This window comes from Symphalangus syndactylus, chromosome 17, assembly GCF_028878055.3.
Source record: "Symphalangus syndactylus isolate Jambi chromosome 17, NHGRI_mSymSyn1-v2.1_pri, whole genome shotgun sequence".
NCBI lineage: Eukaryota > Metazoa > Chordata > Mammalia > Primates > Hylobatidae > Symphalangus > Symphalangus syndactylus.
Window position 1 is genome coordinate 71,559,961 of NC_072439.2, and position 26,871 is coordinate 71,586,831.

General features: G+C 40.3%; 2 protein-coding genes and 1 pseudogene across 2 annotated transcripts in view; 1 reads left to right on the forward strand and 2 right to left on the reverse strand.

Annotated features, from left to right (window-relative positions):
* Positions 1-20,171, reverse strand: part of LRRC31 (leucine rich repeat containing 31) — a 111,420-nt gene extending 91,249 nt beyond the window's left edge. Inside the window, exon 1 of the mRNA XM_063619964.1 lies at positions 19,655-20,171. The gene's annotated coding sequence lies outside the window, so the exon portion shown is untranslated. The remainder of the gene's footprint in view (positions 1-19,654) is intronic.
* Positions 3,670-21,040, reverse strand: LOC134733064 (four and a half LIM domains protein 1-like; annotated as a pseudogene).
* The window catches only part of SEC62 (SEC62 homolog, preprotein translocation factor), a 30,651-nt gene continuing 23,945 nt past the window's right edge, over positions 20,166-26,871 (forward strand). The window contains exon 1 of the mRNA XM_063621647.1: positions 20,166-20,535. Coding sequence (XP_063477717.1) covers positions 20,500-20,535 — 36 coding nt within the window. The 5' untranslated portion in view covers positions 20,166-20,499. The remainder of the gene's footprint in view (positions 20,536-26,871) is intronic.

Below are 26,871 nucleotides of genomic sequence, written 5' to 3' on the forward strand. Positions count from 1 at the left end.
AAATTGCATGCTACCCACATTCACTTTTTGATTTGGAAGGTGGGCTTTTGAAATCATCTTCCTACAAGCCTAATTTAGTTAAGCTTCCATTTCTTTCATTTTTACTAAGACAACAGGTTTTTCTTCTGATATTAAAAACTGTATCAAACCATCACATATATTTGTGAATTGTTACTTTACTCTCTTGGTCCCTTTGCTGAGAGAGAGACAGGGACAGACAGAAAATCCTTCCATATTTCAAAAATATGTCTTCTTTTATAAGTTATTTAAGAAGGCAATAAGCCAATGAATAACGAGTGGCAAGATTTTTACTAAAAATAACTTGAAAAATGCTTCACTTCCTCTTTCCCTCTTTTTATTCATCTGATGCTCAGTGTACCGAAGAACTGTTTGGTCATGTGACATTTCACCTGCTGTACTACCCAGCATACAGAAGTTTCACAAAATGCCAGGTGTGAGTTACAGATGCTGTGGTGAGGGATAAAAAGAAATGCTTAATATTTTTAGTGGCAAAGTGATAATGAGGTTCAATCACTATGATGACTTTTGAGTTTCATATTGCTGCTAAATAAGTCCATTGAGTTGGTAATTGATTGATTTGCACAGATGTATCTCAATGTTGCTCTAAGGAAAATGTTCCGATATGGCATCTTGGCATGTACTATCACCAGAAAAAACCACTGTGCTTAATTTTAGATCCATGCATTTAAAAAAGAACCAGAAGAACTCATACAAAGGAGGCCCTCCCCAGCTCTCAGTACTCTCCATTGGAAGAGAATAAAACTGAAATTGCTTGTCCCTACCAAGATTGCCTTCTTCCCAGATTAAAGACTCCTGGGTACCTTTTAACGAAAGGGACACTTTAAGAACAGATTATTTTGGAGGGTGAGGATTTTTATTTACATTATCATCTAGAAATAGTTTTTAACTTTTTCTCAAATGCCACTTTAGGCTTGAAGCATACGCTATACTCTTTATGAATAAAAAACAAAGCAACAACAACAACAACTTCTCTCTTGTTGGAAAACCATCACAATAAAATTATGTTTGATAATTAGGGAATTCTGACTTACAAAATATGTTTAGACTGATTGAGTAAATATCCATGCAATGGAGTACTATGCAGCCATTTCCTTTAGGGAAGTATTATAGCTATTAAGGAGAAATAATAGAATTTGAATATCACCATTATGCACCCCTAAAACATAAGTAATCTAGGCAATAATCATAAATGGCTGCTAACGTCTCAAAAAGAGAAATAACCAGACATCATGTGCCATCTGATGGAAATCCATGAAACCCCATATGAATGAAAGTCTTACAAAAAAAAAAATTAACCTGAGTCGAAATAAACCTCTAGATCCAAAAACCAATTTACAGGAAATACAGGGAACAAAGGAACATGTTAAACATCACTGCAGTTATAAAAACAGTAAAAATCCAAATTATGGGAAACTACTAGAAATGACCTGATTTTCTCCAACAAATAAATGCAAGGGAATGGGAAAAGGAAAACCTGTAGATTGAAAGAAAGATACTTAAGATTCAAATAACCCAGATGTAAAAGTTTTGGAAATAGTGATGATGGTTGCACAAAATTCTGAATATAATTAATACTACCAACTTGTATGTTAAAATTACAAATTTTATATTTTACTAAAATGAAATTTTTTGAATTCAAATCACCCAATATAATCATGAAACTTATTTAAATCCTTTTTCAAATACACTGTAAAAAATGAAACAGCTAGGGAAATCTGAACACAATTTGGGATATTCAATGATATTTAAAATTACTGTTATTTGTTAAAAATATAGTATTGTGGGCTTTTTTTAAAAGACTTCTTATTTTTTAAAAATATATAGTGAAATATGTACAGATAAAATTATATGTGTTGTGTCTGGGATTAGATTTGATCCTGTCTCCAACCTAATAAATTAGCCTGTTATTATTTTACGGAGACTGGCAGAACACATGAGCCTCTTGGGTCAGAGACAAAGAACTTTATTACTCATGACACAGTAGCAGCATGAACATCAGCATATGTGTATTGGTTCCTTTTGCCCCCAGGTGCTACAGGAGCAATACAGAGGGGCCCAGAGGCTACCTGCCCATACAGTGGATTTGCTTCACAGCTGAGGAACACAACTTGGGGAAACCACCAATTTTATAGCAAGCAGTAAGCAAGCCTGCTTTTTGTTCAGGGGTGATGATGGGTGTGGAAGGAAGGATTACCCATTTTTTAAGGTTACCAGCTGCATAATCAACCTTGAGAAATGGTTCTGGTAAAAGAATAGTTAGGGCCTTGCAGTCTCTTGGTCCACCCAGCAAGATGTGTAGAAACAGAAGAGTCCCAAGGAAGAGTGTTTCTCCCAGTAATATCATGATAAGGATTTGCTTCCAAAAATCTATGGAGTGGGTAGGGTGTAGGTAGATCTTTGGGACTATGGGTGAAATAAGTTCAGTCACGAGTTGATACTTATTGAAGCTGGGTTTTGACTACATGAGGTTCACTATTCTATTCACTCTACTTTTGTATATATTTGAGGTTTTCCATAATAAAAGTTTTAAAAAATCTGTTTACTAAACAGCCAACATACAGCTATAAGAGTTATAGAATAAGCGTGGATACCAATGTTAAAAAAACAGTATAGGGCCGGGCGTGGTGGCTTATGCCTGTAATGCCAGCTACTAGGGAGGCTGAGGCAGGAGAATCACTTGAACCTGGGAGGCGGAGGTTGCAGTGAGCCAAGATTGTGCCACTGTACTCCAGCCTGGGCAACAGAGCAAGACTCTGTCTCAAAAAAAAAAAAAACAGTATATGTTTAAATACATGAAATTTTTTAAATTCCATTAAATTATTTCCATTAGTTATTTAAAATATATGGAATATTTTACACCGCCCACTAATACTAAAAATGTATTATACTTCAAGCAAATGCAGTTTCTCATTATGGTAAATATGTACAGTGTTATTTTATTACAGATAGATGAAAGATCTGTTTTATAGAGAGTTGCAGTCAATTTGCTGTACTTATCCAGCCCATCCTCTGGAAAGGGAATCCTCTACATAAATCAACACAAGGTCCAAGGTCTCCAATATGTCTGATAATAGCCACAGGATTACATTGTGCAGGTGTGAGAAACTCATCTCCCGAGTGAAGGAAATAGTTTACCTGAACATCATTGAATGTCATTTTGAAAAAATATGCTTTTAGATTTTTTTAACTACATATACATTTTAAACTGCATTTCTAAAATAGTTCACCTTCCTCTTTGGCTCATTTCCTAATAGGTGACTTTATTTTGCTAGCTGGGGTTACAAAAAGTTTATTAAACTGATTGTTGAATTAAATAGCTATTTGTTTCATAGTGCTAGAAGTTATTCTTATCAAACAAAACAAAAGCATAAAACACCTGGTTACTGTAAAAAAAAAAAAAATTCTTACCACCGTTTTAATATACAGGCATACCTCAAAGATATCTGAGGTTCAATTCCAAACCACTGCAATGAAGGAATTTTCTGGTTTCCCAGTGCATATAACAGTTATGTTTACACTATACCATAGTTTAAGTGTGCAATAGTATTATGTCTTTTAAAATGTACTTACCTTAATTTAAAAATATCTTATTGCTTAAAAAAATGCTAACAAAGTGAGCACATGCTGTTGGGAAAACAATGCCAATAGATTTACTCAACTCAGGGTTCCCACAAACCTTCCATTTGTAAAACATGCCATATCTGCAAAGCACAGTAAAATGAGGTGTGTCGATACGTTAGCCCTTAGTCCTTGGTAAGAGAGGAGAGACACACACTATAATTTATAATTCTTCTAATTATTTTCAAACTATTTGGGGGAAACATCATGGGGATACTAACTTTTTTACAGTATAAAAGTAAGTTAATCATTCTGTAGTTCCTGAACTAATCCTCCTTTTTTAAAATTCATATGCTGCTTTATTTCCATAAGGATACACTGAAACATTAGATGATAACAGCTAATGACAGAATGTAGAAATGAGACATCAGCTTCTCTAACCACTCCCACAAGAATGTTAGTACACATTGTCATTACGTTTACTTTTGATATTGTCTCGTTATACTATATCGTAAAATAATGTAGAATACAGTAAGTAGGTGATCCTGTATTTCAGGTTAAGTGGTAGGTGGAAATTCACATTTCCTCTTGAGGAAAATTTCTAGGAATCGCTATAGAAGGGACTTTGCAGGCCTCATTAACACATGGACAAAGAGCAGACAACCGCGTTACAAGGGATTCAACTCGCCACTGCTCTGTAATGTCATATCCATGTTGATGACAGCCCTGGCGCCTGCTCAACTCCCCCTACAGAGTTTTGCGGTTACTTCCATAGGATGAATTTCAACACTACAGGAACATCTGAAAGGGCTAGAATATTTTCATGCAGGCCAGGCACGGTGGCTCACGCCTGTAATGCCAACATTTTGGGAGGCCTAGGTGGGTGGATCACCTGAGGTCAGGAGTTCAAGACCAGCCTGACTAATACGTTGAAACCCCATCTCCACTAAAAATTCAAAAATTAGCTGGGTGTGGTGGCACACACCTGTAGTCCCAGCTACTCAGGAGGCTGAGACAGGAGAATTGCTTGAACCTGGGAGGCAAAGGTTGCCGTGAGCTAGAATGCGCCACTGCACTGCAGCCTGGGCGACAGAGCAAGGGTCCATCTCAAAAAATAATAATAATAATAAAATAAAATAAATAGAACATTTTCATGGAAGTTTCCAAACCTATAAACTATTTTGCTATCAATTAAATTAAAAATATTCCTAATTAAAAACAATAAAAAGGACATCAGGGTTAGTTTTGTTAAGTTTCCAGAAGTATTTGCTGTGACAACGTTCCTCTGAAACAGGCTCGTTTTCTCAGATCTGCCTACACTTCCCAAATCACCTGCATGCTCCATCCTTTAAGGTAGGAACACTCAGAAAACATGCCACATGGGGAAATCAAACATTAGTATGGGGAAAGTTCAGTTTAGAATTACAGCTAAGTTCAAATGTTAATTTTCTGCAAGTGCATATTAGTCATTTGAAAGCACAAAATAACAGAAGGAAGGTCAAAGTTTTGATGAGGAAGTTAAACCATGCACGTCAGTAAGTTCTTTTCCTGCTCACAGAAGAGGGTGAGCAGCGAGTTGAAGCAGCCACTACAACTCTTGCATGTCACGTGACTACACGGTAGGTCCCAGCTGAGCCGCAAGAGGCATCTCAGTGGGGGCTTTATCTCATATGCTTCTTGCTTACATCACTAAGTGGCTAAATGACTAGCACTTTTCTGCTCTGTGAGAAACATGCAGAAGAGTCAATCTACCTAAGTTTTCATTTTTCAGTTGCAGCTAGACAGAAATTCACTTTGCTGCAGGGTTGCTTTTTGCTAAATCCTAATATGATCACTCTGTGCCCTTATTTGAGTAATACTGTAAAATGGGAGAAAAGACAGAAGGAGACCTTTAAAGAGGGGAAAGACCACTCTTCCCCATTGATGGTATAGGGCAGAGAGTGAGGACACAAAGAACAAAATTCAAATTCCATTTTACGGGGCAGGAGCCCCTGTCAGTTTACAACTTTTTGGCACTGTCAAGGCAATATACTTGCTCCTCACGGAAAACAAAGTGCTTGTTGGCCAGATTCACAGAGCATTTTTTGCAGTGGAAGCAGCAGTCGTGCCAGGATTGTCCTTCATAGGCCACCACACTGGAGTCTTTACCAAACCCAGTGATGGGGTGCTTGCATCCAGCACACTTCTTGGTCACAACGTTCTTGTAGCAATCCACACAGTATTACTGGTCCTCCACAGCAGTGAAACGCTGCACAGCTGGCATCTCAGAGCAGGTAACACACACAAAGCACTCGGCATGCCAGGGCTCATCCTGGTAAGTGACTCTCCAAGATGCGATGGCCTTGTTGCACTTTACGCAATGCTTAGCAAACTTGATCTCATGGCAAGTCACACAGTAGAAGTCCTTCCCTTTAGAGAAGAAGCTTCCAGTCCCCATGACTTGCTTGCAGTTGCTATAGGCGAAGCAGTCTTTGTGCGAGATGGTCCCCTTGTACTCCATTTTTGATCTCCTGCCACAAAGGCCTTGAAGCACCCCTTACACTTGGGAGAGTCCTCCTGAGTGGCAAACTTGTTGGACGGGATCTTGTTGTCCTTGGCCACAAAGGTCTCATTGGCAAGGGGTGAAGGCACTTGGCACAGTGGAAGCAGGGGTCATGCCAGAAGCAGTTCTTATAGTGCACCTCCTTGGAGTCCACACGGATGGACTTGCAGCATTCTATGCAGGTGTTGGCACAGAAGCTGTCAAAGCATTTCAGGCAGCAGTGGTGGTCACCCTTCTGCACATACTTTTTCCTCTGCAAGGGGTCCCTGAAGTAGAGACAGTCAAACTTCTCCGCCATGGTGCCCACCTTATAGCTGGAAGGACCTCACTTTGGATGTGTGACAAATAGGATGTATTTGGCAAGAGCTGGATACGGTTGAAAACAACTTCCAACGTGCTGCCTGGGGATGCTCACCAGCACAGCTGGCAGTGGTGGAGGTGGCAGTGGCTGCAGACTGCCTCCTCTTTTAATATATGCATTGTATTCATTCTCTTTTGAAGTATTCCACAGATTCTCAGAATCAGTTCTTCATTACGAACTGTTCAACAATTCATTCACTCAGTAGATATTTACTAAGAATCTATGTGCCAGGCCTGGTGCTACAGGCTAAGGATAAAAAGGGAACACCACAGGCCCTACCTTGGCAGAGCTTATGATCCAGTAGATTTGTTGATTAGAGCATTTATTATAAGCAGGAATATTCGTGTGTGTGTGTGTGTGTGTGTGTGTGTGTGTGTGTGTATTTAGCTAACTCAAGTTGGAGGAGAAAGGGGTAAATACTAGATGATGCTCAAGTCTTTTATCAGCCCATTCCCTGTAAGTCCCCTCTCAACATTCTAAGTTCTTTGTCATCTAAAAAGTATTCAGCAATCTCAGATGTCCTTCTTTTTGTGCTCCTTTTTTGGGAATAGCTAGGTTTCCACACATTTTTTTCCCCACAGGTGTACTCCTACATAGAGAAATAGCCTATTTCACTGCAGAAAGGGTGAGAAAGTTCTAAAAAAAGGTAATAAACCAGCTGTTAACAGAACCTAAAAACCCTACTTCTTAACTGTACATCTTTCTATCTGCCTCCTAAGAGTATGCCTTTGCCTTTGGAAACACAAAAACAAAGAGAGTACGTCTCCCTTCTGGGGATCAGCAACCACTGCGGATGCTCCTGCACTGGAGGCCTCCGTGCTCATAACCATTATGGGTCCTGCCATTGAACTGTTCTTACAGAAAGTGCTCTTCACTGGGTACCTGAAACCAATGTCAAAACCAAGCCTGTGCCACTAATGTGTGACACTGGGGGCTGTGGGCTACAAGGGGCCCATGTATCTGTGTCAGGAGAGAGAGGCTCTATGCAAAGCAAAATGTATAATGAAGTCTGTTTAATGCAAAAGCTACCTAGGAAAATTCTCTCTGGAGCAAATGCCCAGAATTCCATCTGTAGCCTGACTAAAAGTACCTAGGAGAGAGAGTTGTGAAAGAGGAAGGAGAACAAAGAAGAAGGAGAATCAAGGGAGCTGTGACCCTAACTTATGACCCAGCTTCTATCACCTGTGACAACAAAGCTAGGAAAACTATGCTACCTACTACCCTAAGACATTCATCTTTTAAACTGAGTCCAACCACCAACATGAAAAACAATACTGACTCACCCCTCCACCCATATCGTCCATTCTGGACCAGACCTTCTACCTTGGCTCACGGGAAAAGAGGGAAGTGTTGAAGTGTGCCAGGTGGAGGAGAAGGGACTGTGCTTTGGACTCCCTCTTTCTAGTCACACCACCAGGGAAGATGCGTGCCCTCAGGAGAGCGCCTAGCAGATAGTCACCCACTTGGCTCCTGGTCCCTGCCCCTTTCCAGCCACTTTCTCCTGCTGAACCCATCTTGCAGTTCACCTCAATTAGGGCTCTGAGTTCTGTCTTTCCCAGACAAGCAAACTCACCCTAAAGAGTTTCGTCCAATGGGACCATCATTCAATTCTTGCAAGTCTCACCAATCTCACTTTGTGGAGGGATATTTCCCCCTGTTGTAATGACCAGCTTGACAGTGGATGTATTTTCATCCCATGTCCTGCTTCTTGACTCCAAATTCCTTAGGCCATCATATTCTAAATTCAGAGTACCTCACCTCCTAAGCATTTCCTGTAACAGTAAGATATCCATACTTTAAGTTATTCAATTTTCCTATAGTAATCATCTCAACCAGTCTCCTACTCACTGCCCCAAGGTCTCTAAGAATTTATGCAAATGACACTGGGGGACAAGGTCATAATCTCCCCTTTCCTCAAGGGCACAGGCCTCTTCAGACACACACTAGAATATGCTGTCTATGAGCTATATTTATAATATGGCATTGACATAGCCTTTCTCTTGCATCTGCACTCCATCCTGCTGCTTCTCTGGACTTATCTCAATCCTCAAATTCTCTGTTTTAAGCCTAAGTCTTTACTCCACACTGTTGCAAAGCTATTTTGTTAATTTAACTGGACACATCACACAATATCTACAATTAGCCTTGTGTTATAAATCAGAAGCCTGTTTATCTTCTAAGGTGGACTCTGCCATTAGCTGCTTTGGATCATAGACTAAAAATAACATTCAACTGCTCTCTGAACCCTGCAAAGTGTAAAAACTAGAAATGTCTGTCTTTTTCTATATGGGCCAGGCTGATAACTTGCTAAAATGTCAACCTGTTCTTTGACATTTGTGTGAGTAATCCAACAGGTTCTGTGCAGGAAGCACAGTATTTGCTAGAGTTATTTCAAGTACAGTACAGCACTTTCCTTTGATAATAGAACTCAGCTGCAGTCTTCTTTCACCTGCAAAACAGAGATTACAAGTGTTTACAGAAAGCGCTAGCACAATTTGACAAATAATAAATGAGAACAGTTTCCTCATATTTTCAGGACTTCAATCACCATCGTGTAGTACAGCAACATTTTCTTTTCAGACACATATTTAGGTCCCCAAACGCTGAATAAATAGAAATAGCTTCCTTCCAAACAGCAGAAAGAATGTGTGTGTGGTTTTTTTTGGTGTGTGTGTGTGTGTGTGTGTGTGTGTGTGTGTGTGTGTGTGTTTTAGACAGTGTCTCACTCTGTCACCCAGGCTGGAGTGCAGTGGCGCTCACTGCAACCTCCACCTCCCAGGCTCAAGCAATCCTCCCACCTCCCACCTCAGCCTCAAAAGTAGCTGGGACCACAGGTATGCACCACCATGGCCCAGCTAATTTTTGCATTTTTTGTGGAGAAGGGGTTTCCCCTTGTTACCCAGGCTGGTCTCAAACCCCTGGGCTCAAGTAATCCTCTTGCCTTGGCCTCCCAAAGTTCTGGGATTATAGGCATGAGCCTCTGCACCCAGTCAAGAACTTTTATTCATGGTAGTTTTTTCTTATGAATTAGGTGGTGATCGAGTGGTTAATTGTTTTTTTTTTTTTTTTTTTGAGACGGAGTCTTGCTCTGTCTCCCAGGCGGGAGTGCAATGGCGCGATCTCGGCTCACTGCAAGCTCCGCCTCCCGGGTTCATGCCATTCTCCTGCCTCGGCCTCCTGAGTAGCTGGGACTACAGGCGCCTGCCAACACGTCCGGCTAATTTTGTGGATTTTTAGTAGAGATGGGGTTTCACTGTGTTAGCCAGGATGGTCTCGATCTCCTGACCTCGTGATCCGCCCGCCTCGGCCTCCCAAAGTGCTGGGATTACAGGCTTGAGCCACCGCGCCCGGCCAGGTTAATTGTTAATGAGATTGGAGTTACTGTCATAGCCTAACAATGGACTTAGAATCCTTTAATATTGAGCTTTTCCTAAATGATCAGCTTAGCTGTTTGTGTTAACACCAGTGGTTTGTCACCAAAACCACTCATTTAATTGAGAAACCAAATAAATAAATATTCACAGCACAGGGATCTGAATGCATCAGCCAACATCTGATTGTATAAGTCATACAGACATGAGAGGGTTTATCAGCAAATCCAAAAGACAATTCTAAATAGGAATAAAAGGCAACATTTTTAGTCCTGGGAGTGTAAGTCCTGGGGAAAGTCTTAATTCCAGGATTTATGACTGTTCTCATGCCAGAGGCATTTAAAAAAATCATTATTTACCAGCCTTTATTTATACCCACCAAGTCTTCAGGCAAACAACATCCACAATAGGTATTCTAAGTACTGCTTCCCTTACAGAGAATTTTGCAAAGTGAATGGTCTAATCGGGTTACTTCTTATGATTACTGTCACTGAAATACTGAAATCATAAATTAGGACTTTGTTTTTAAGAATTAGGATAAAGGATAAAAATAAGAGCTTTTTTCTGCTTAGCAGTCTAGGGAAAAAACACAAATAAATTTTTTTCTTTTTTTTTTGAGAGGGAGTCTCACTCTGTCCCCCAGGCTGGAGTGCAGTGGTGCGATCTCCGCTCACTGCAAGCTCCACCTCCCGGGTTCATACCATTCTCCTGCCTCAGCCTCCCGAGTAGCTGGGACTACAGGCGCCCGCCAACACACCTGGCTAATTTTTGTATTTTTAGTAGAGACGGGGTTCCACCGTGTTAGCCAGGATGGTCTTGATCTCCTGACCTCGTGATCCACCCGTCTCGGCCTCCCAGAGTGCTGGGATTACAGGCGTGAGCCACCACGCCCAGCCCAAAAAACACAAATAAATATTTTTTTAAGAAAAAAATAATAAGAGCTTTTTAAAAAAAAAAAAACCCTACATTTGTTAGTATATGAAAAAAGTGACTAAATCTGGGTGGATGCTATGAAATGCAATAATTTGTGTGAAAATTCACTTTCCGTGAACATTAAAATCTTTTCTTTAAAAACAGTAGTTTGTTTTAGTTATCTTGGTTACTTTGGATGTTGTATTAATTAGGATGTTCTAGAATGCAAATGACAAAATCCAATTCAAACTGACTTAAATCATAAAGGAAACATATTGGATCTAGTAATTAAAAAGTCTAGATGTCTGGCCTCAGGCAAGAGTTAATCTAGTGATTCAAATGCTGTCACCAAGGATCTAGTTTTCTTTTTGTGCTGCCTTCCTTTGACTTCATCTTCAGGTTCTATAGAAGTGGCTTCCAAGCAGCTTGAGGTCCTTCTCTCAGGATGGTAAAATGCCCAGTGCAGTCCAGACCTAACATTCTCAAGTTACACAGTAGAAAGGAAGAACATATGTCTCTTCTAATAGATTCAAAGTCCTGGGAGTCACTCTGCCTCATTGACTCCTTCGACTTGTGCCCAATAACTGTGGCCAAGAGAGCTGAATACATGGATTTGTCCACCCCTGAAGCCTGAATTTTTAAAATCTTTTTAGCCGCGTAAACTTGTTTTTCACTTATAATATCTCATTGTACCCTTTTTGGTTGTTATCCCCTTGAGATGAGCAACTATAACTTCTAAATTCCTTGCACTATTTCAAAGTCCTCAAAACAATGAATGCTCAACAAGTGGGATTGAGTGATTTAATAATTTAAGGTAATCACTCTGTTGTAATAATCATTATAGTCATTTCTTTATCAACTGTTTTTTAGTATATGAGGGTACTTTGTAAAAAACAAATGATCACACACCACTTAATGATATTTTGGTCAATGACAGACTGCATGCAACATTAGTCCCATAAAACTGTAATACTGTACTTTTACTGTCCTTTTTCTATGTTTAGATGTGTTTAGATACACAAATACTGCTGTGTTACAACTGCCTACAGTATTTAGTTCAGTAACATATTATACAGGTTTATGACCTAGGAGCAACAGGCTGTAGCACATAGCCTAGGTGTGTAATAGGCCACACCACCTAGGTTTGTGTAAGTATACTATGGTGTGCACATAACGACGAAGTCACCCAAGAAGGCATTTCTCAGAACATATCCCTGTCATTAAGCAATGCATGACTGTATTAGAATCACAGGATGATGAATGTTCTCCATGACCCCTCCAGATCCTCTCTTCATCCTCTCCATCATGCTCAGTGCCCAAGAGGCTGACTTCAATAGACTGTTCAAATGGCCTCCCTTCCCTCTAACTTCCCCTCAAGGTCAGCCAATGGAACCACCAAGAGGAGTCTGAGGAGTGGGAGGAAACAGCAGAGGTAGTGTTGATTTCTTGGTCCCCTTCCTGCTTTCCCAGGCTGCTTTGCTCATGGAGGCCACAGCTCCTGTCAAGTAGCCCTCTCCTGAAGCTACAGCTACATCTCTTCCCAAGTTGTAGATTCTGGGAAACCAGTTTTTCCCTTTGTCCTTTTCAGGCCTAAGGATGAGAAGTCTCCCTGATACTGATAGTTCTCGTTGGTTTCTCTTAATCCCTGCATCTGTGTGTGTGGTCCTGCACTATCTCCTCGTTACGTTATTTAAGTGTGCCATTTGTGTACTGCCAGGATCCTGACTCATATACATACACACTATTACAAAACCCAATTCAAACTGGCCTAAATCATAAGTGGAATTTATTGAATGATGTAACCAAAAAACACAGACATCTGGTTTCCGGCCTCCCAAGGATCTAATGATCTCCCAAAGGTCCCACCTTTGAATACCATCCTTTTGGGGGTTAAGTTTCAACATATGAATTTTGAAGGGACAAATACATTTAAATCATAACATGTCTTAGTCAATTTTTTAAATTAAAAGTAAGTTTTCTTAATTCTTTTTTTTTTAAACAGAGTCTCGCTCTGTCGCCCAGGCTGGAGTGCCGTGGCACGATCTTGGCTCACTGCAAGCTCCACCTTCTGGGTTCATGCCATTCTCCTCCTGCCTCAGCCTCCCGAGTAGCTGGGACTACAGGCACCCACCACCACGCCCGGCTCCACCTCCCAGGTTCACACCATTCTCCTGCCTCAGCCTCCTGAGTAGCTGGGACTACAGGCACCTGCCACCACACCTGGCTAATTTTTTGTATTTTTTGTAGAGACGCGGTTTCACCGTGTTAGCCAGGATGGTTTCATCTCCTGACCTGATGATCTGCTCGCCTTAGCCTCCCAAAGTGCTGGGATTACAGGCGTGAGCCACCACGCCCGGCCAAGTTTTTTAAATGCTAAAAGCAATGAATGTTCATTATACAGAATGTAGACGTTTAAGATTAACAACAAAAAAAGAGAGATAGGAAAGAGTAGCCTTTAATTCCACTGTGGTTAATATTTTGGTGTATACTCAGTGCTCACTCATTCCTCTCTCTCCCTCTCTGGGATCTTACTGTAAATATTCTTTTAAGTATCTTTGCACCTCAGAACCTAACACAGGTTCTACTTGCATGAGTAAATGATATTCAGGAAAAAGATGAATGCTTGAATGTCCAAACCAGCTCTTTTGTCACATGCTGCTAGAGATAATATAGCAACTGCTACATCATTCTGTTCCCACATGCCTGCCAAAGGAATACCATGTCAAGGACTTATCTGAACCATCAAGAAACCACAATACTGTACTAAGTTCAAGGGAACGCTCCTTAAAAGGAGAGGGACTTTACAAGCCCACTGGCAGGGCTTCACAAGTGAAGGAGCCCTTCACTTGGAGCTGGAAGATCTAGATTTAAATTCCAACTGGGTCATTCCACTCATTTTACTTGTTTAATCCTCCATTTTCTAATCTGTGAAATGAAGACATCAACTTATGACCTATAAGATCCCTAGCAGTTAATATTGTCTATGACATATATCTCTATCTATCCAAACACAAATATACATGTGTGCGTGTATGTGTGTGTATGTGGTGTGTGTGAGTGTGTGTGTGTAGTAATGAAAAGAGGCAAGAACTATGCCTTAGGTGCTAGTATGACAAAATCTGAGTTTGTTTGCTTGTTTTCTAAAAAGTGAAGTCTTATAGGAAATCCAGCCAATATGTTTTTCATGCCTATACTTTCTGTGGCTAAGTTAGGAAAACCGAAAGCAGGAAACTCAACTAAGTACAACAAAAAAAAAATTTGAAAACACTCCTCTATGTGTGTGGCTTTTATTAGCTCTCAGTGAGATTCTCAAATGATTGTTGTAATTCTATCTGAAGTTCCCTTTCTTGTTTCATGGCTTAATGCTTTGTTGTGTCATTTCCGAAACACTCCCCCATTTCCAAGGTTACAAGCAGAGAACAGTTACAAGCATAGAACAGCTCTTCACTCACTTCACTATATTATTCCCTTCCACTTAATGAGATGGAAGTTCCCAGGAAACTGAATTTTTCAAGTTCCTACCTATTCATCAGTTGTCGAGAGAAAGATCTAGATTGGAGAATGCTTTGTTTAGCACAACATGGTAATGAATTTCTTAATTTACAAAAACATGTCCAAAGGAATCCAACAGAGAGTAAAGAGCCCAATTTGTCTACTGTATAAAGCAAGGAAAATTCTGAATTTCAGAGGCAACCCTAGCGAGAAGTGACAGAGCCCAGGGGCAAAGAGAAGAGATTCAGAAGGGTGGGAAGTATCCTAGAGTGAGTGAAGAAAAGTAGGCAGGTAGTCAGGAGCAGTGGGAAAGGACATGAGGAGGGCCTACAGGAACAGCCAGGGAACTCCTAGATATCAATACCTAATACTCCTTATTTAAGTTGTGGGCTCTATGTTATGGATTAAAGCATATAAAGAGATAGGAAAGCCATTAGCACTCTAACATTGGAAGGAAGAGTGGAAGAGGAGAACCCAGCAAGAAAGATTGAGAAGGAAGGATTACAGAGGTGGGATGTAAAGCAGAAGTCTGTGAGACATCCTGGAGGGTGGGGGGAGGCAAGTGATCCCTCAGGTTCTTGGACTTAAATACCATCTAAGCACTGATAACTCTGTAGGGGAAGAAAAACATTTCCCTATCCTGTTAGGTTCTGTACCTGAGGCCTATGCATTAAACTGACAAAAGACAGATTAACAGAAGAAAAGTGTACCAATTTTATTTGATGTTAATATTTTTACCATTCATGAGGGCTTCATGGAAAAGAAGTGAAAAGTCAAAGAAGTGTTTAGACTTCGGGGCTTATATGTCATCTTAACAAAGGGTGATAAATTGAGGAGAAGTAACTAGATAAAGAAAAGGGGGTTTGGGTTTATAGAGGTGGTAAACTGTGAGAAGATAAAAATATAGGGGAAAGTAATGGTAGATAAGGATTATAGTAAGGTTTCTTTGTGCAGACTCATTTTGGTGCTATCTCAACTTCTGGTGATAAGGGTTGTTTTCCCTGTCTCAGTATGGGAGAAGAATGGGGACACCTTTGTGAGAATTTATGCTCTTTTAGGCAGATAAGGAGAGAGAGCTCTTGCTGTGTCTGATTTTCTCATTTGCCTTCAGGTCAAAATTAGCCTTATGCCAAAGTGGCATATTTGGGGGCAACATATTCTGATTCCATTCAACTCCCAAATTTATACCTCCAGCCAAGACTTCTCCCTGAACTCTACTACTCATATAGTTGGCTGTGCAATCCACATTTCCTCTCGGATGTCCATTAGGCTTCTTCACATTAACACATCAAAAACCAAATTTCTATATTCTCATGCCAAACTTCTTTCACTCTTATGTTTCTCATTTTAGTAAGTTACAATTCCATTCTTCTGGTTGGTCAAACCAAAAATCTTGGAGTTATCCTTGATTCCTCTCTTTCCCTCATATTCAGAATCTCATTGACTCTATCTTCAAAATATAACCAGAATCCAAGATATCCCACTGCCTCTATAGCAAACACCCAAGTCTAAGCCACCATCATCTCTCACCTGTTTGCTGCAATAACCTACCAAGTCCCCACTTCTATCCCTGTATCTCCTCTCACAGTCTATTCACAACACAGCAATCACAATCCTTTCTAAACAGAAGCCATTGTATATCATTCTTCTAACCCTAATCCATCGTGGCACACCCTCTGAAGTCCTCATTTTACTCAGAGTGAAAGCCAAAGTCATTAAATGGCCTACAAAACCCTAAACAATCTAGCCCCATTTCCCTCTGATCTTATCCCCTACTCCCCTTCCTCTATTGAATCTGCTTCAGCCACTGACCTCCATACTATTCCTCAAACACACCTGCACTCTCCCACCTCTGGACTTTTGTAAATGCTGTTCACTCCACCTTAAGTACGGTTTCCTGGGATACCCACTGGACTTGCTCCTTCTTCTTCTTCTTCTTCATGCCGTTTTTGGTCAAAGTGGATCTCCTCAAAGAGGACTGTCCTGACCATTTAAGTTCCAATTACACCCTCCTTCCCACTGCAAGCAGTCCCTTTACCCTGCTTTGTTTCTATTGTAAGGCTTTTAACATATAGTGGGCCCTCCCTATCCAAGGGTCCACATCTGCTGATTCAACCAATTGAAAATACTTGGGAAAGAAAACTAACAGAAAATAACAATACCACAATAAAAATAATACAAATTTTAAAGTTATATAGTATAAAAACTATTTACATAGCATTGACATAGTATTAGGTACTATAAGTAATCTAGAGATGATATAAAGTATATGGGAGAATGTGCATAGGTTATATGCAAATGCTGTATCATTTTATATGAGGAACTTAAGCATCTGCAGATTTAAGCATCAAAAATCTAGAACTAGGGCCAGGCGCGGTGGCTCACGCTTGTAATCCCAGCACTTTGGGAGGCCGAGGCAGGCGGATCACGAGGTCAGGAGATCGAGACCACGGTGAAACCCCGTCTCTACTAAAAATACAAAAAAATTAGCCGGGCGTGGTGGCGGGCGCCTGTAGTCCCAGCTACTCGGAGAGGCTGAGGCAGGAGAATGGCGGGAACCCGGGAGGCGGAGCTTGCAGTGAGCCGAGATTGCGCCACTGCACTCCAGCCTGGGCGACAGAGCGAGACTCTGTTTCAAAAAAAAAAAAAAAAAAAAAAAATCTAGAACTAATCCTGATTTACTCACTGCCATTCACTGTTACAGATTTTTGACAGGGGTCCTGCAATTAATCCCCAGCTGATACTGATGGACGACTGTACCACGTAATTTGCTTTCTTGCATTTTACAGTCTGTTCTCTTCTTCCCAAAATATAAGCTCCACAAGCGCAGGATGTTTGCCTCTTGAACACTAGTATATCCTCAGTGTCTAGAACAAGGACTGGCACATAATAAGCCCTCAATAAACATCTGTTTAATGAATGAATAAATATAACTCATTTCCTCAAAAATCTCCAGTAAAGTCTCTTGTAACTAATAGTTTTGCCTTGGCAAAAGAAAGAACAGGGGCCAGGTGCGGTGGCTCATGCCTGTAGTCACAGCACTTTGAGAAGCTGAGGCAGGCAGACTGCTTGAGCCCAGGAGTTAGAAACCAGCCTGCGCAACATGGAGAAACCTGTCTTTACAAAAAATTAAAAAATTTAGGTGGGCGTGGTGGCACGACCTGTGGTCCCAGCAATTCAAGAGGCTGAAGTGGGAGAATCCCTTGAGCCCAGGAGGTGGAGGTTGCAGTGAGCCGAGATTGCACCACTGCACTCCTACCTAGGCGACAGAGCAAGACCCTGTCTTCAACAACAACAACAACAACAACAACAAAAAATACTCCTCGTTTGGGAGAGAAATAACAGTCAAATAATAAGAGTAAAATTGGAAATTCAGAAGTAAGTTGGAACTAGAAGTGGCTAGGGGAAACTCCTTACCACCACCATCAATGATATAGATGGTGTGCTGGGAAAAGGATTTGAGCTATTTTTATATAAATATTTTTATATAAATATTAAATGGAAAGGAGACCCAGAAATTTGACCCATAAATCTGAGGTTATATGTGTGAACATTAGCCATCATTCACGCTGCTATACACAATGGGGAGTCATGGAAGGAAGAAGGTCTGGAGTGTAAAGAGCATAGAAGTGAGGAGCACAATTAAAAGGCCATTGCAATACTAGTTCATGTAGGTAATGATAAGGACTTGAACAAGGCAATGGTATTGGGAATGATGAGGGAGGGAAGAATTCCAAACATCTCAGCTGTAGAATCAACAGGATTGGTGACTGACTGGCAGAAAGGCATGGTTGGGATGCATCCAAGGTTTCTAGCATGAGTAATTGAGTGAACAACAATGTAGTTATTAGAGTTTTACAGTAAAAGGGGCAGGTTTTGCTGGGGAAATGGTGATTTTTAGTTGGACATCCAGTGGAAACATCCAGAAGAAATCTGGAATTAAAAATGAATGCAGTATTTTGGAATTAATCTGTAAACAGAATGCACAAATAGAAGAGACAGGAGGAAGGTGAACATATAAAAACGGTGGCCAGGAACATTTGAGAATTGGGTAAAAGGAGAGAAGTCAACGAGAAATCGGAAAGAAGTTGATATACATGCCAAAGAAGGAAAAGAAGTCAAGAAGAACAGTCAATATTGTCAAATACTGAGTAAGATGCTAGCTGAGAGAAGGCATTGGATTTGACAAAATAATTCTTACTGGATGGTGGAGGTAGAAACCAAATTGTTGTAATCTAAGGAGTGAATGACAGTGAGAACAAGAGGACACTAAATTAAAGCTCTGCTGATGAAGAAAATAGTAGGGCAATAACTTGAGGGTGAGTCATTGTCTATAAAGGATTTTTATTCCCCACCATTGTCCTAACCTAACATTTGACATCTATCTAGTAGGCACTCAATACCTACTGAATGCAATAATATTTTCATTTATAGACCAGGTCTCCTATAAAATGGTCCAGTGCTCTCCACATAAAACAGCACAAAACAGATTCATCATTCTGGGTGGGTAGAGGAATTGAAGGAAATAAAGACATTTCATATTCTATATTATGTTTTGGGTTAACTGGATAATTACTTCTTTCTCACCTCATCCCTGACTGTACATACACCCAAATTATAGATTATAGAGGAGAAAGGAATTAAATGACTCCCGAGACCAGAACTGCATAGTCCAAAAAAAAAATTCAGCAATTTTACTTTATTAAAAAATTAGGCATCAAGATGCTGCAATTTGCCTTACTTACACATTTAATTGCTCTTAGGTTAAATATATAATATGGGAAACCTGGAAAAAATTTTAATGGTATAATAAACGCTTACAACCTAACATTAAGTGAAAAAAGCAGCTGCCATATTGCATATGATCTCACTTTGGGAAACAGGAAAAAATATAAATACAAACACACATGCACACACACACAGTCAGAATAAATACTGTAAGAAAATAAACTGAACGGTCACAGTGGCTTACGCCTGTAGTTCCAGTTACTCAGGAGGCAGAGACAGATGGATCGTTTGAGCCCAGGAGTTCAAGACCCGCCTGGGCAACATAAGGAAACTCCGTCTCCACACAAAAAAAGTAAAAATTAGCCAGGTGTGGTGGCGCATGCCCGTAGTCCCAGCTACTCAGGAGGCTGAGGAAAGAGATGAGTCGAGACGAGGAGTTCGGTGATGCAGTGAGCCGAGACTGCGCGACTGCACTCCAGCTTGGGCAATATAGAGCGAGACTCAGTCTCAAAAAAAAAAAAAAAAAAAAGAGAAAAGAAAGAAAGAAAGAACATCTTTCTTTTCTGAATTTTCCCAATTTTCTACAATTAAAAACGCTTTAAAGATCTCTATAAAGTCAGTCAAGGGAATTTCTATCTAAGCACTTACCAGCAATTTAAGCTCCTTCTCTTTTGGTCTAGGTGGCTCTAAAATAACAATAAAGGCTACAGTGATTGAAATTCACCAGACTTGAAATAGACTGCAGCCTTCTTCCTTCCCACCTTCTTAGAATCTTTGTCCTACTCATCTTCCTTACGCTTCCCTGGGTTCTCTTACTTCTGGATTCTAACGGTGAGTTGTGAGAAGCAACGCGGAAAACGGAATGGAGACTCCAGCTTGTTTTAAACGAGCTGTATTACCCCGCACAGTGCAGGAGAAAAGATAATTGGCTCAGGTCTCGGCTCTGCCATCTACCATCTGTGGAGCCTTAGATAAGTCAGTTCATATCTCTGTCACTCAACGGTCTCGATCTTTTAATCTTTTACATGGAATGTCATGAAATATACAGTACATTGCAGGAACTGCCTCAGGTAAAGACTTCTAGGATTCAGTAAGTCTGAGTCGATCCCTCTGAGAAAGGCCGCACCCTAAACGCACAGACTCTGACTCTAAGGGGGTGGGGTCGGGGAATCTGCATTTTAGTAGCTTCTCAGGTGATTCAGATGCTCAGTCAGGTTTGAGAAACCAGGACTCTTCCCAGCCTTCCTGTTCTCTGATCCAGTTCTCTGCTTCCTCCACGTCCTAACGATTCTCCAGTTCCCGCACAACAGGAGCGGAGGGAAGAGGGGAAAGAAGGCACCGCTAAGGACCGCAGGCCCCGCCAGGCGGCCGACCTCCCCATTCCCCGGTCGCCAGCCGGCGGATTACATAACGGGCCTCGGCGCGCGCTCTCGCGAGGTTTCCACCGCCCCCTCCTCGCTCCACGTCAGAGGGAACCGGGCGGAGAGGCCAACATGGCGGAACGCAGGAGACACAAGAAGCGGATCCAGGTAGTAAAGCCGAGCTCTGGGCAGGGGGCTTCGGCGCTGGAAAGTGGAAAGGGCGGGGAAAGCCCCCTAAAAGGGCGAGCGAAAGCAAGGGCGAGGTGGGGTGGGGTTCTGCCGCGAGGCAGCTGGCTGCAGGCTGCGTCGTTGTGAGGGGCCTGAGGGGGGGCGGTGTTGTCGACAGCAGAGACAGAGACGGAGGTGGTGGTGGAGCAGCAGGGGAAGGCAGGCGGCGCCGCGCTCAGAATCCGGCTGCGGAGGCGCGGCTGTGGGCCCGGAGCTCCTGTGGTCGCGCTGTCCCGGGCCTGAGCTGGAAGGTCAGCCTCCTCTGGGGCGCAGACGCTGACCCTTCCCGGGGCTCCTCCCCTCCCTTCACCCCATCCTCTGGCCTTAGCTGGTCTGAAATTAAGGCCACGGTAATAGGGGTAGCAGGAGGCGGCGGACTCACCTAAAGCAGCTGGTTGTTTGTGCGCATAGACCGTAAGGGGGAATGATCTGGACTTGGTCAGCTGCCTTGGGGCCTAGGCAGCGATCTGCTCATCCAGATGTTCAGTTGCGTTGCCCTTCTTTCCCTTCAGTATTATTAACTTAATAGTCCACTTGAAGCTTGCCGGCTTTTTTCCAGGCGACGTGGTGTAAACAACCACAACCTCGTTGGTGCTGCAACGAGCTGGTGGCGCCCAGAAACCTTTCACATGCCAGTGTGTCATCCTCGTAGTAACCTACATAACATCCCTCCTTAATTCCACATGCATGTCATTTGTGCATTTCTTCCTTGCTATTTCTCTGGTTCTTGTTCTTTGCCAAGAGGATTAATTATGTAGAACATCTTGGACTCAGGATATTTATTAGTCGTCTCATCAGCTGATGTGCTGAGAAACCTTCATAAGCCCTCATAAATTGATCACATGTAGTAAATTATTACTATAATCATAAATTGTTACACTCATCATTGCCTTTCTGTTCCTTACTATTGCATTGCTTAGAATGATTTTTTCTTTCTTCCATTTTATCCTTTCTTTTTTTTTAAGTTTATCGATTTGTTGGCCTACACGACAGATGTTTTGAGCTATGCAAGTTAAAATTCTTCTGTAAACTTTTTAAGTGCTGTGAAAAAGACACACATGATCAGTAAATTTGGAATTTTGGAATTTGGCAGAAATAAAGTAGTTCCGAACAGGGTGCAGAAGGGAGTTTAGAAAGAGGCAGATTTCAAGTTCAGACAGATCAGACTAGGTCTTAAGATCAGTAGAAGTTTCTAATTATACTGTTCTTAATCTTTCAAGAGTTAGTGTTATTCCTCTGACATGGGTATACAGTATTTTATTAGATTGTATATTGAAATTGTCTGTCAGATTTGTACTTACAGAACTCCTTAGATTTACACTTGACAGTACAATTTTATGCCCTTCAATACACATTGTTTTACAATTCCAGTTGCTCTTTAATATTGTTGTAAGGGTTATATAATTCACCTTTTGAATAGCTGCTCTTATTTTAGTTGTGATCTTATATTAAACAGAGGCTGTGGAGTAATGTGACAGTGGCAGAGAGCTAAATCTTGAGCCAGACTGCCTGTTTGTACCCCACCTCCACCAATTATTGGCTGAGTAACTTTGAGCAAGTTAATTTTTACCTCCCTGCTTGCATCGGTAAGAAAGGATATTTACCTCAAAAAAAAAAAAAAAAAAAAAAAAAGAAAGAAAGAAAAGAAAAACTTTAAGGTTGCTGTGAAAATAATAGGTGAGTCAACTTATTTATTAAAAGTTATTAAAAGTGTTTGGCACGTAACCTCTCCCTTCTATTCTATTCCTTACCCAGGATGAAGGATTTAGATTGGATTGTTATTTTGTTTTTTGTTAACTACTCTTTGATATGCTGAAGAAAGATTAACAACCCTCTATTCAGTAAATAAACTATTAGGTTGGGAGTTATGTAGAGTATAGCTATTTACTTTCTATTATTTGAGGATTGATTATTAAAAATCTACTGAGCATACCGCAAAATTAAGTGACATTTATTTTTCTGTCCTTGAAATTTTCTGCATGGCTGTATAAAATGTTTGTGAGAGATCTTAGAGTACTACTTTCATGCAGCCTAACACACTTATGAAAATATACTAGCCTAGAAAGTACCTCAGTTTTATCATTCCAGATAATCAGAAACTATAATACATCACTTGTGATAAAAAGATCAAATGTAATGAAAAGTTCAGAGTTTAACTTACAAAAAAGATCCTGTTGTAGAATTTTTAGGCAGAGTTCTGTAATGCCGGCTGAGTTTCTGTCATTTGTTGCTTGATGTTTTATGTTTAGAAAGATGTTTATGTTTAATAGATTCAGTGATCTTTAATTATAGTTTGCACATTGGGGAGAAATGTTTGATACAAACAAATAAGTTCAGGGTTAAAAAAAGTAGCTAATTTGCTTTTTCTGTGTAATTCAGTATAATTTCAGATTCTCGTGTCCCATCGAAGTTTCTAGCAAGAGAACTGTTGTCACATTTCCTTCTTGGACTCACATTACTGGTCACTGAAAACCAGAAGTGAGCTACATGTACTCATACAGTAACTGCATATAGATTAACAATGTGCTGCTGCATACTAGAAGTTGATTTACAATCCTGGTATCAAGAAATTTTAGAGTTTAAAAGGATCTAGTAGGGTTTCTTTGGAAGCCGCCTTTTTCATAAATTCAGTCTTACATGAAAGCACAGTGGTGATCCTACAGCTGACTGATCTCACCCAACACCCTCGTTTTTCAGATAAACAGAGGTCCAGTGAGGTTTTGTGACTTAATCCAGGATCGTCAATCAAGATAGTAAAACCAGATTTAGACCAGGTCTTCTGATTCCCAACTGAATACTCTTTCTGTCTCACAATAAATAAAAAAATAAGTTGCTTTGAAATACGTTAATCCTGACTTCTTTATTATTGAATCATACAACGTAAAGACTTAACATGACTTGTCCTTGCTAAAGAGAATCATCCCATTCAGTATTCTGCTTATATGTAAAATATCCAGTTGAGTTTTGAGACATTTAAATGGCTAATTCTTAGAACTTTTATAACCCTCCATTAGTTATTTTTGTTGCACCCATCTGTCTTCCTGGCAAGCAATAAAACCTGGACATATCATGGGCTTATGTGCTTAATTTCAGGACAGGGAAGAAAAGAGAAAATTTAGGACTATATAGCCAGACTATACAGGTCTGATTTCTGACTCTGAATTTTCTGAAGAGAAAGAAAGGAAGCCAGTCCTAAATCAGAAAACTACCCCCCAAAGGCTTAATGGAGGGTTTTGCAGTTTAGCAAACCCATTGCCAAGGAAAGAATACAACAGAAGGGAGTTGGAGCTATTACAGAAAGGCACTGCTGTTGTCTAGATACTCTTGTACGGCGTTATTTGTGTAGCACATTGTGTTACTAATGATTAAGGTCCCCTCCAGCTTTCAGATTTTATTGTTAAACTACTATTTGCATTTTTCACAAATATTTTATACTGCTTGAACCAAGCCTTTTTCTTTTTTGCTCAGTTCATGGTTGACAGATCAACTAAGCTAATTTTTATTGGATGTAGTAATTTTTAAAAGTTCCTCTGTATCACAAATTCTGTAAGATTGGTGCCCGTTACATACTTACTCTTGATTTTTTTCTCAAAAAGATTAAATATTGGCTAAAATAACTTAGAAATGGCAAACTCTATTTTGTTATAGTATTTGAGTATTGGTGTATTCTAAAATAAAAAACAGTATTTATTAAAGAATTTTGTAAGAGTATTCTAACCAAACTTCCAATTTAAATAATTTTGGATTTTAAGTTACAGCATCCAGTGTATTGGTGTTGGGTGCAAAGAAAGGAAAGGCAGTCCAGCCTAAATTTATTGGCTCTTAGCCTCCTCATTGTAAGACAGTTGTGTTCATTCATTGAACTAAGAAGTTCTCTCCATTTGTTTGAAGATTGATAGGTTGGTTTCTCTTTATTAGTGGGTGCTACTATTCCCAAAAGGCCTTCACTTTGTTAGAAGTCTTCTAGGAAAATTCTAAAAACATTCTGTTTACATCAAAAGAGAACAAAGAGGGGGAGGTACTGTAGTCCAATGTATAAACAAAAAGAAGGTAAAACTTTTATACCCTCTTATGCTGCATCAGGAGAACAATGAAAATGAAGACTTTGCATGTTGGATGTGGTGGCTTGTGCTTGTAATCCCAACTGTCTGTTCATGTTCTCATGGTACTGTTTTTGTTTTGTTTTGTTTTGTTTTGTTTTGTTTTAAAGAGACAAGGTCTCACTCTGGTGCCCAGGCTGGAATGCAGTGATGGCATCATAGCTCACTAGAGACTCAAACTCCTGGGCTCAAATGATCCTCTGGCCACAACCTCCCAACTAGCTGGGACTACAGGTGTGCACCACCTTACCTAGCTAATTTTTTTTAATTTTTTGTAGAGATGGAGTATCAGAAATTGTTACCCAGGCTGGTCTTAAACTCCTGGTCTCATGCGATCCACATCAGCCTCCCAAAGTGGTGGGGATTATAGGGATGAGCCACTGAGCCCTGCCTCTCATGGTACTCTTCTACAGCAATCTTTCTGGCTTCAATGCCCAAGCAATGGCACAAATTATGTTGTTGCATTGAAGGCAGTCTACAATATGGATAAGTTATTATAAGTTAATAAATTGCAATACTTTAAGAAAGTATCAGTAAACAAGTTAATTCTGTGTCTATTCGGGAGAGATTATCCAAGTCCATGTTTTCTGGTCTCTTCCTTTCATTGCCTCTTGGTAGTGCCTTTACGAAGGACAGGGTGCAGTTTTAGAAGAGTTTGGTGAACTTGAAATTAATTGTTAGAATGAGATTTTTAAATTTTGTGCATACATATCAGATTCCCTATTGCATAATATGTAATCAACTTCTCAATTTTTTTATGTATCCTAATATTTAATCAGGTTTTACATGTGATGTCTCTATCAGCAGCCAGTAGATTAGTATATTTATGTCTGTATTCAGGAATGGTATAACTGAGTGTTAGTATGAGTATATTTGTATCATGCCTAAATTTGATATGGTCATTCTCTACAATTACCTTCCTTCCAAATTTCCTTTCTGTTGATAAAGTTAGAAATCTGACATCTTTACCTAGCCATTTTATTTATCCTTTATCATTGAGTTCTATCTGTTCTACATTTGAAATGTTTCAAATATCTAAATTTCTTTCCCATTTATAGTCCAGTGTCACACTACAATTTACTTGAATATTACAGTAGTCTTCCATCCATTTCCCTGCCTTATGCATTTTTTTCCAGTTCATCCTACACACAGCCACCAAAATCATGTCTAAATCATTTTTCTAATTATGTCCTATTCAGAAACTACTAGTGGTCTTTCTGCTGCTTACAGGGTAAAGTAGAAATTTCCTTGCCTACCTTGATGACTCTTTATTCTACTTTTACACACTTAATCTTCCAATACTTCCTAGCTTGTCTCTACTAGAGCCAAATTTTGTGTCATTCTCAGCCACAATATTTATGGCTTTTCAGTCAGTTTACCCAAAACTTGTTCATCTTTCAAAATTTAGCTTCCTCTTCCAGTGTTCCCATCCACATTGATAATCTCACTCCTACTTTGTGTGCTTTCACTTTGTTGCCAAGGCTGGAGTGCAGTGGCATGATCTTGGTTCACTGCAGCTTCAACCTACCAGGGCTCAGGTGGTCTTCCTACCTCAGCCTCCTGAGTAGCTGGAACTACACATGTGCACCACCTTTTTCTTTCTTTCTTTCTTTCTTTTTTTTTGTAGAGAAGGAGTTTTACCATGTTGCCCAGGCTGGTCTCAAGCCTGGTCTCCTGGGCCAAGCAGTCTGCCTGCCTCAGCCTCCCAAAGTACTGGGATTACAGGCATGGGCCACCCAACCCATCCTACTCTGTGTATTTCAAAAATATTTTTTCTGCCCCTCTTTTTGGGAAGTAATAATTACTGCTTCTAATAGTTATGTAACAAGAGTGTACATATCATGCCTTACAAATCTTTGCTGTTAACTGTAGCATCCAAAGATGATAGCGTGAGTACTCTGTAAGTCTGAAAGAACAGGTCACGTTTATTAAGACTTCTCCCCCACAATTTTTAATCAAGCACCTCCCAGTAACAAGTTACTTAATTAGATCAATTTTAAGTTAACAACAGATATATCAGATGAGGAAAAAACTGAGCATGTGTGGTGTGATTATATAATAGAATTGGTTTCTATAAACCATTTATAGTATTCAACCTTTATAGTATTACTTTTTCAGATGTATGGATATATAGACTATTATTTACTAATTGAGGCTCTGCAAAGTGTAGTGTATT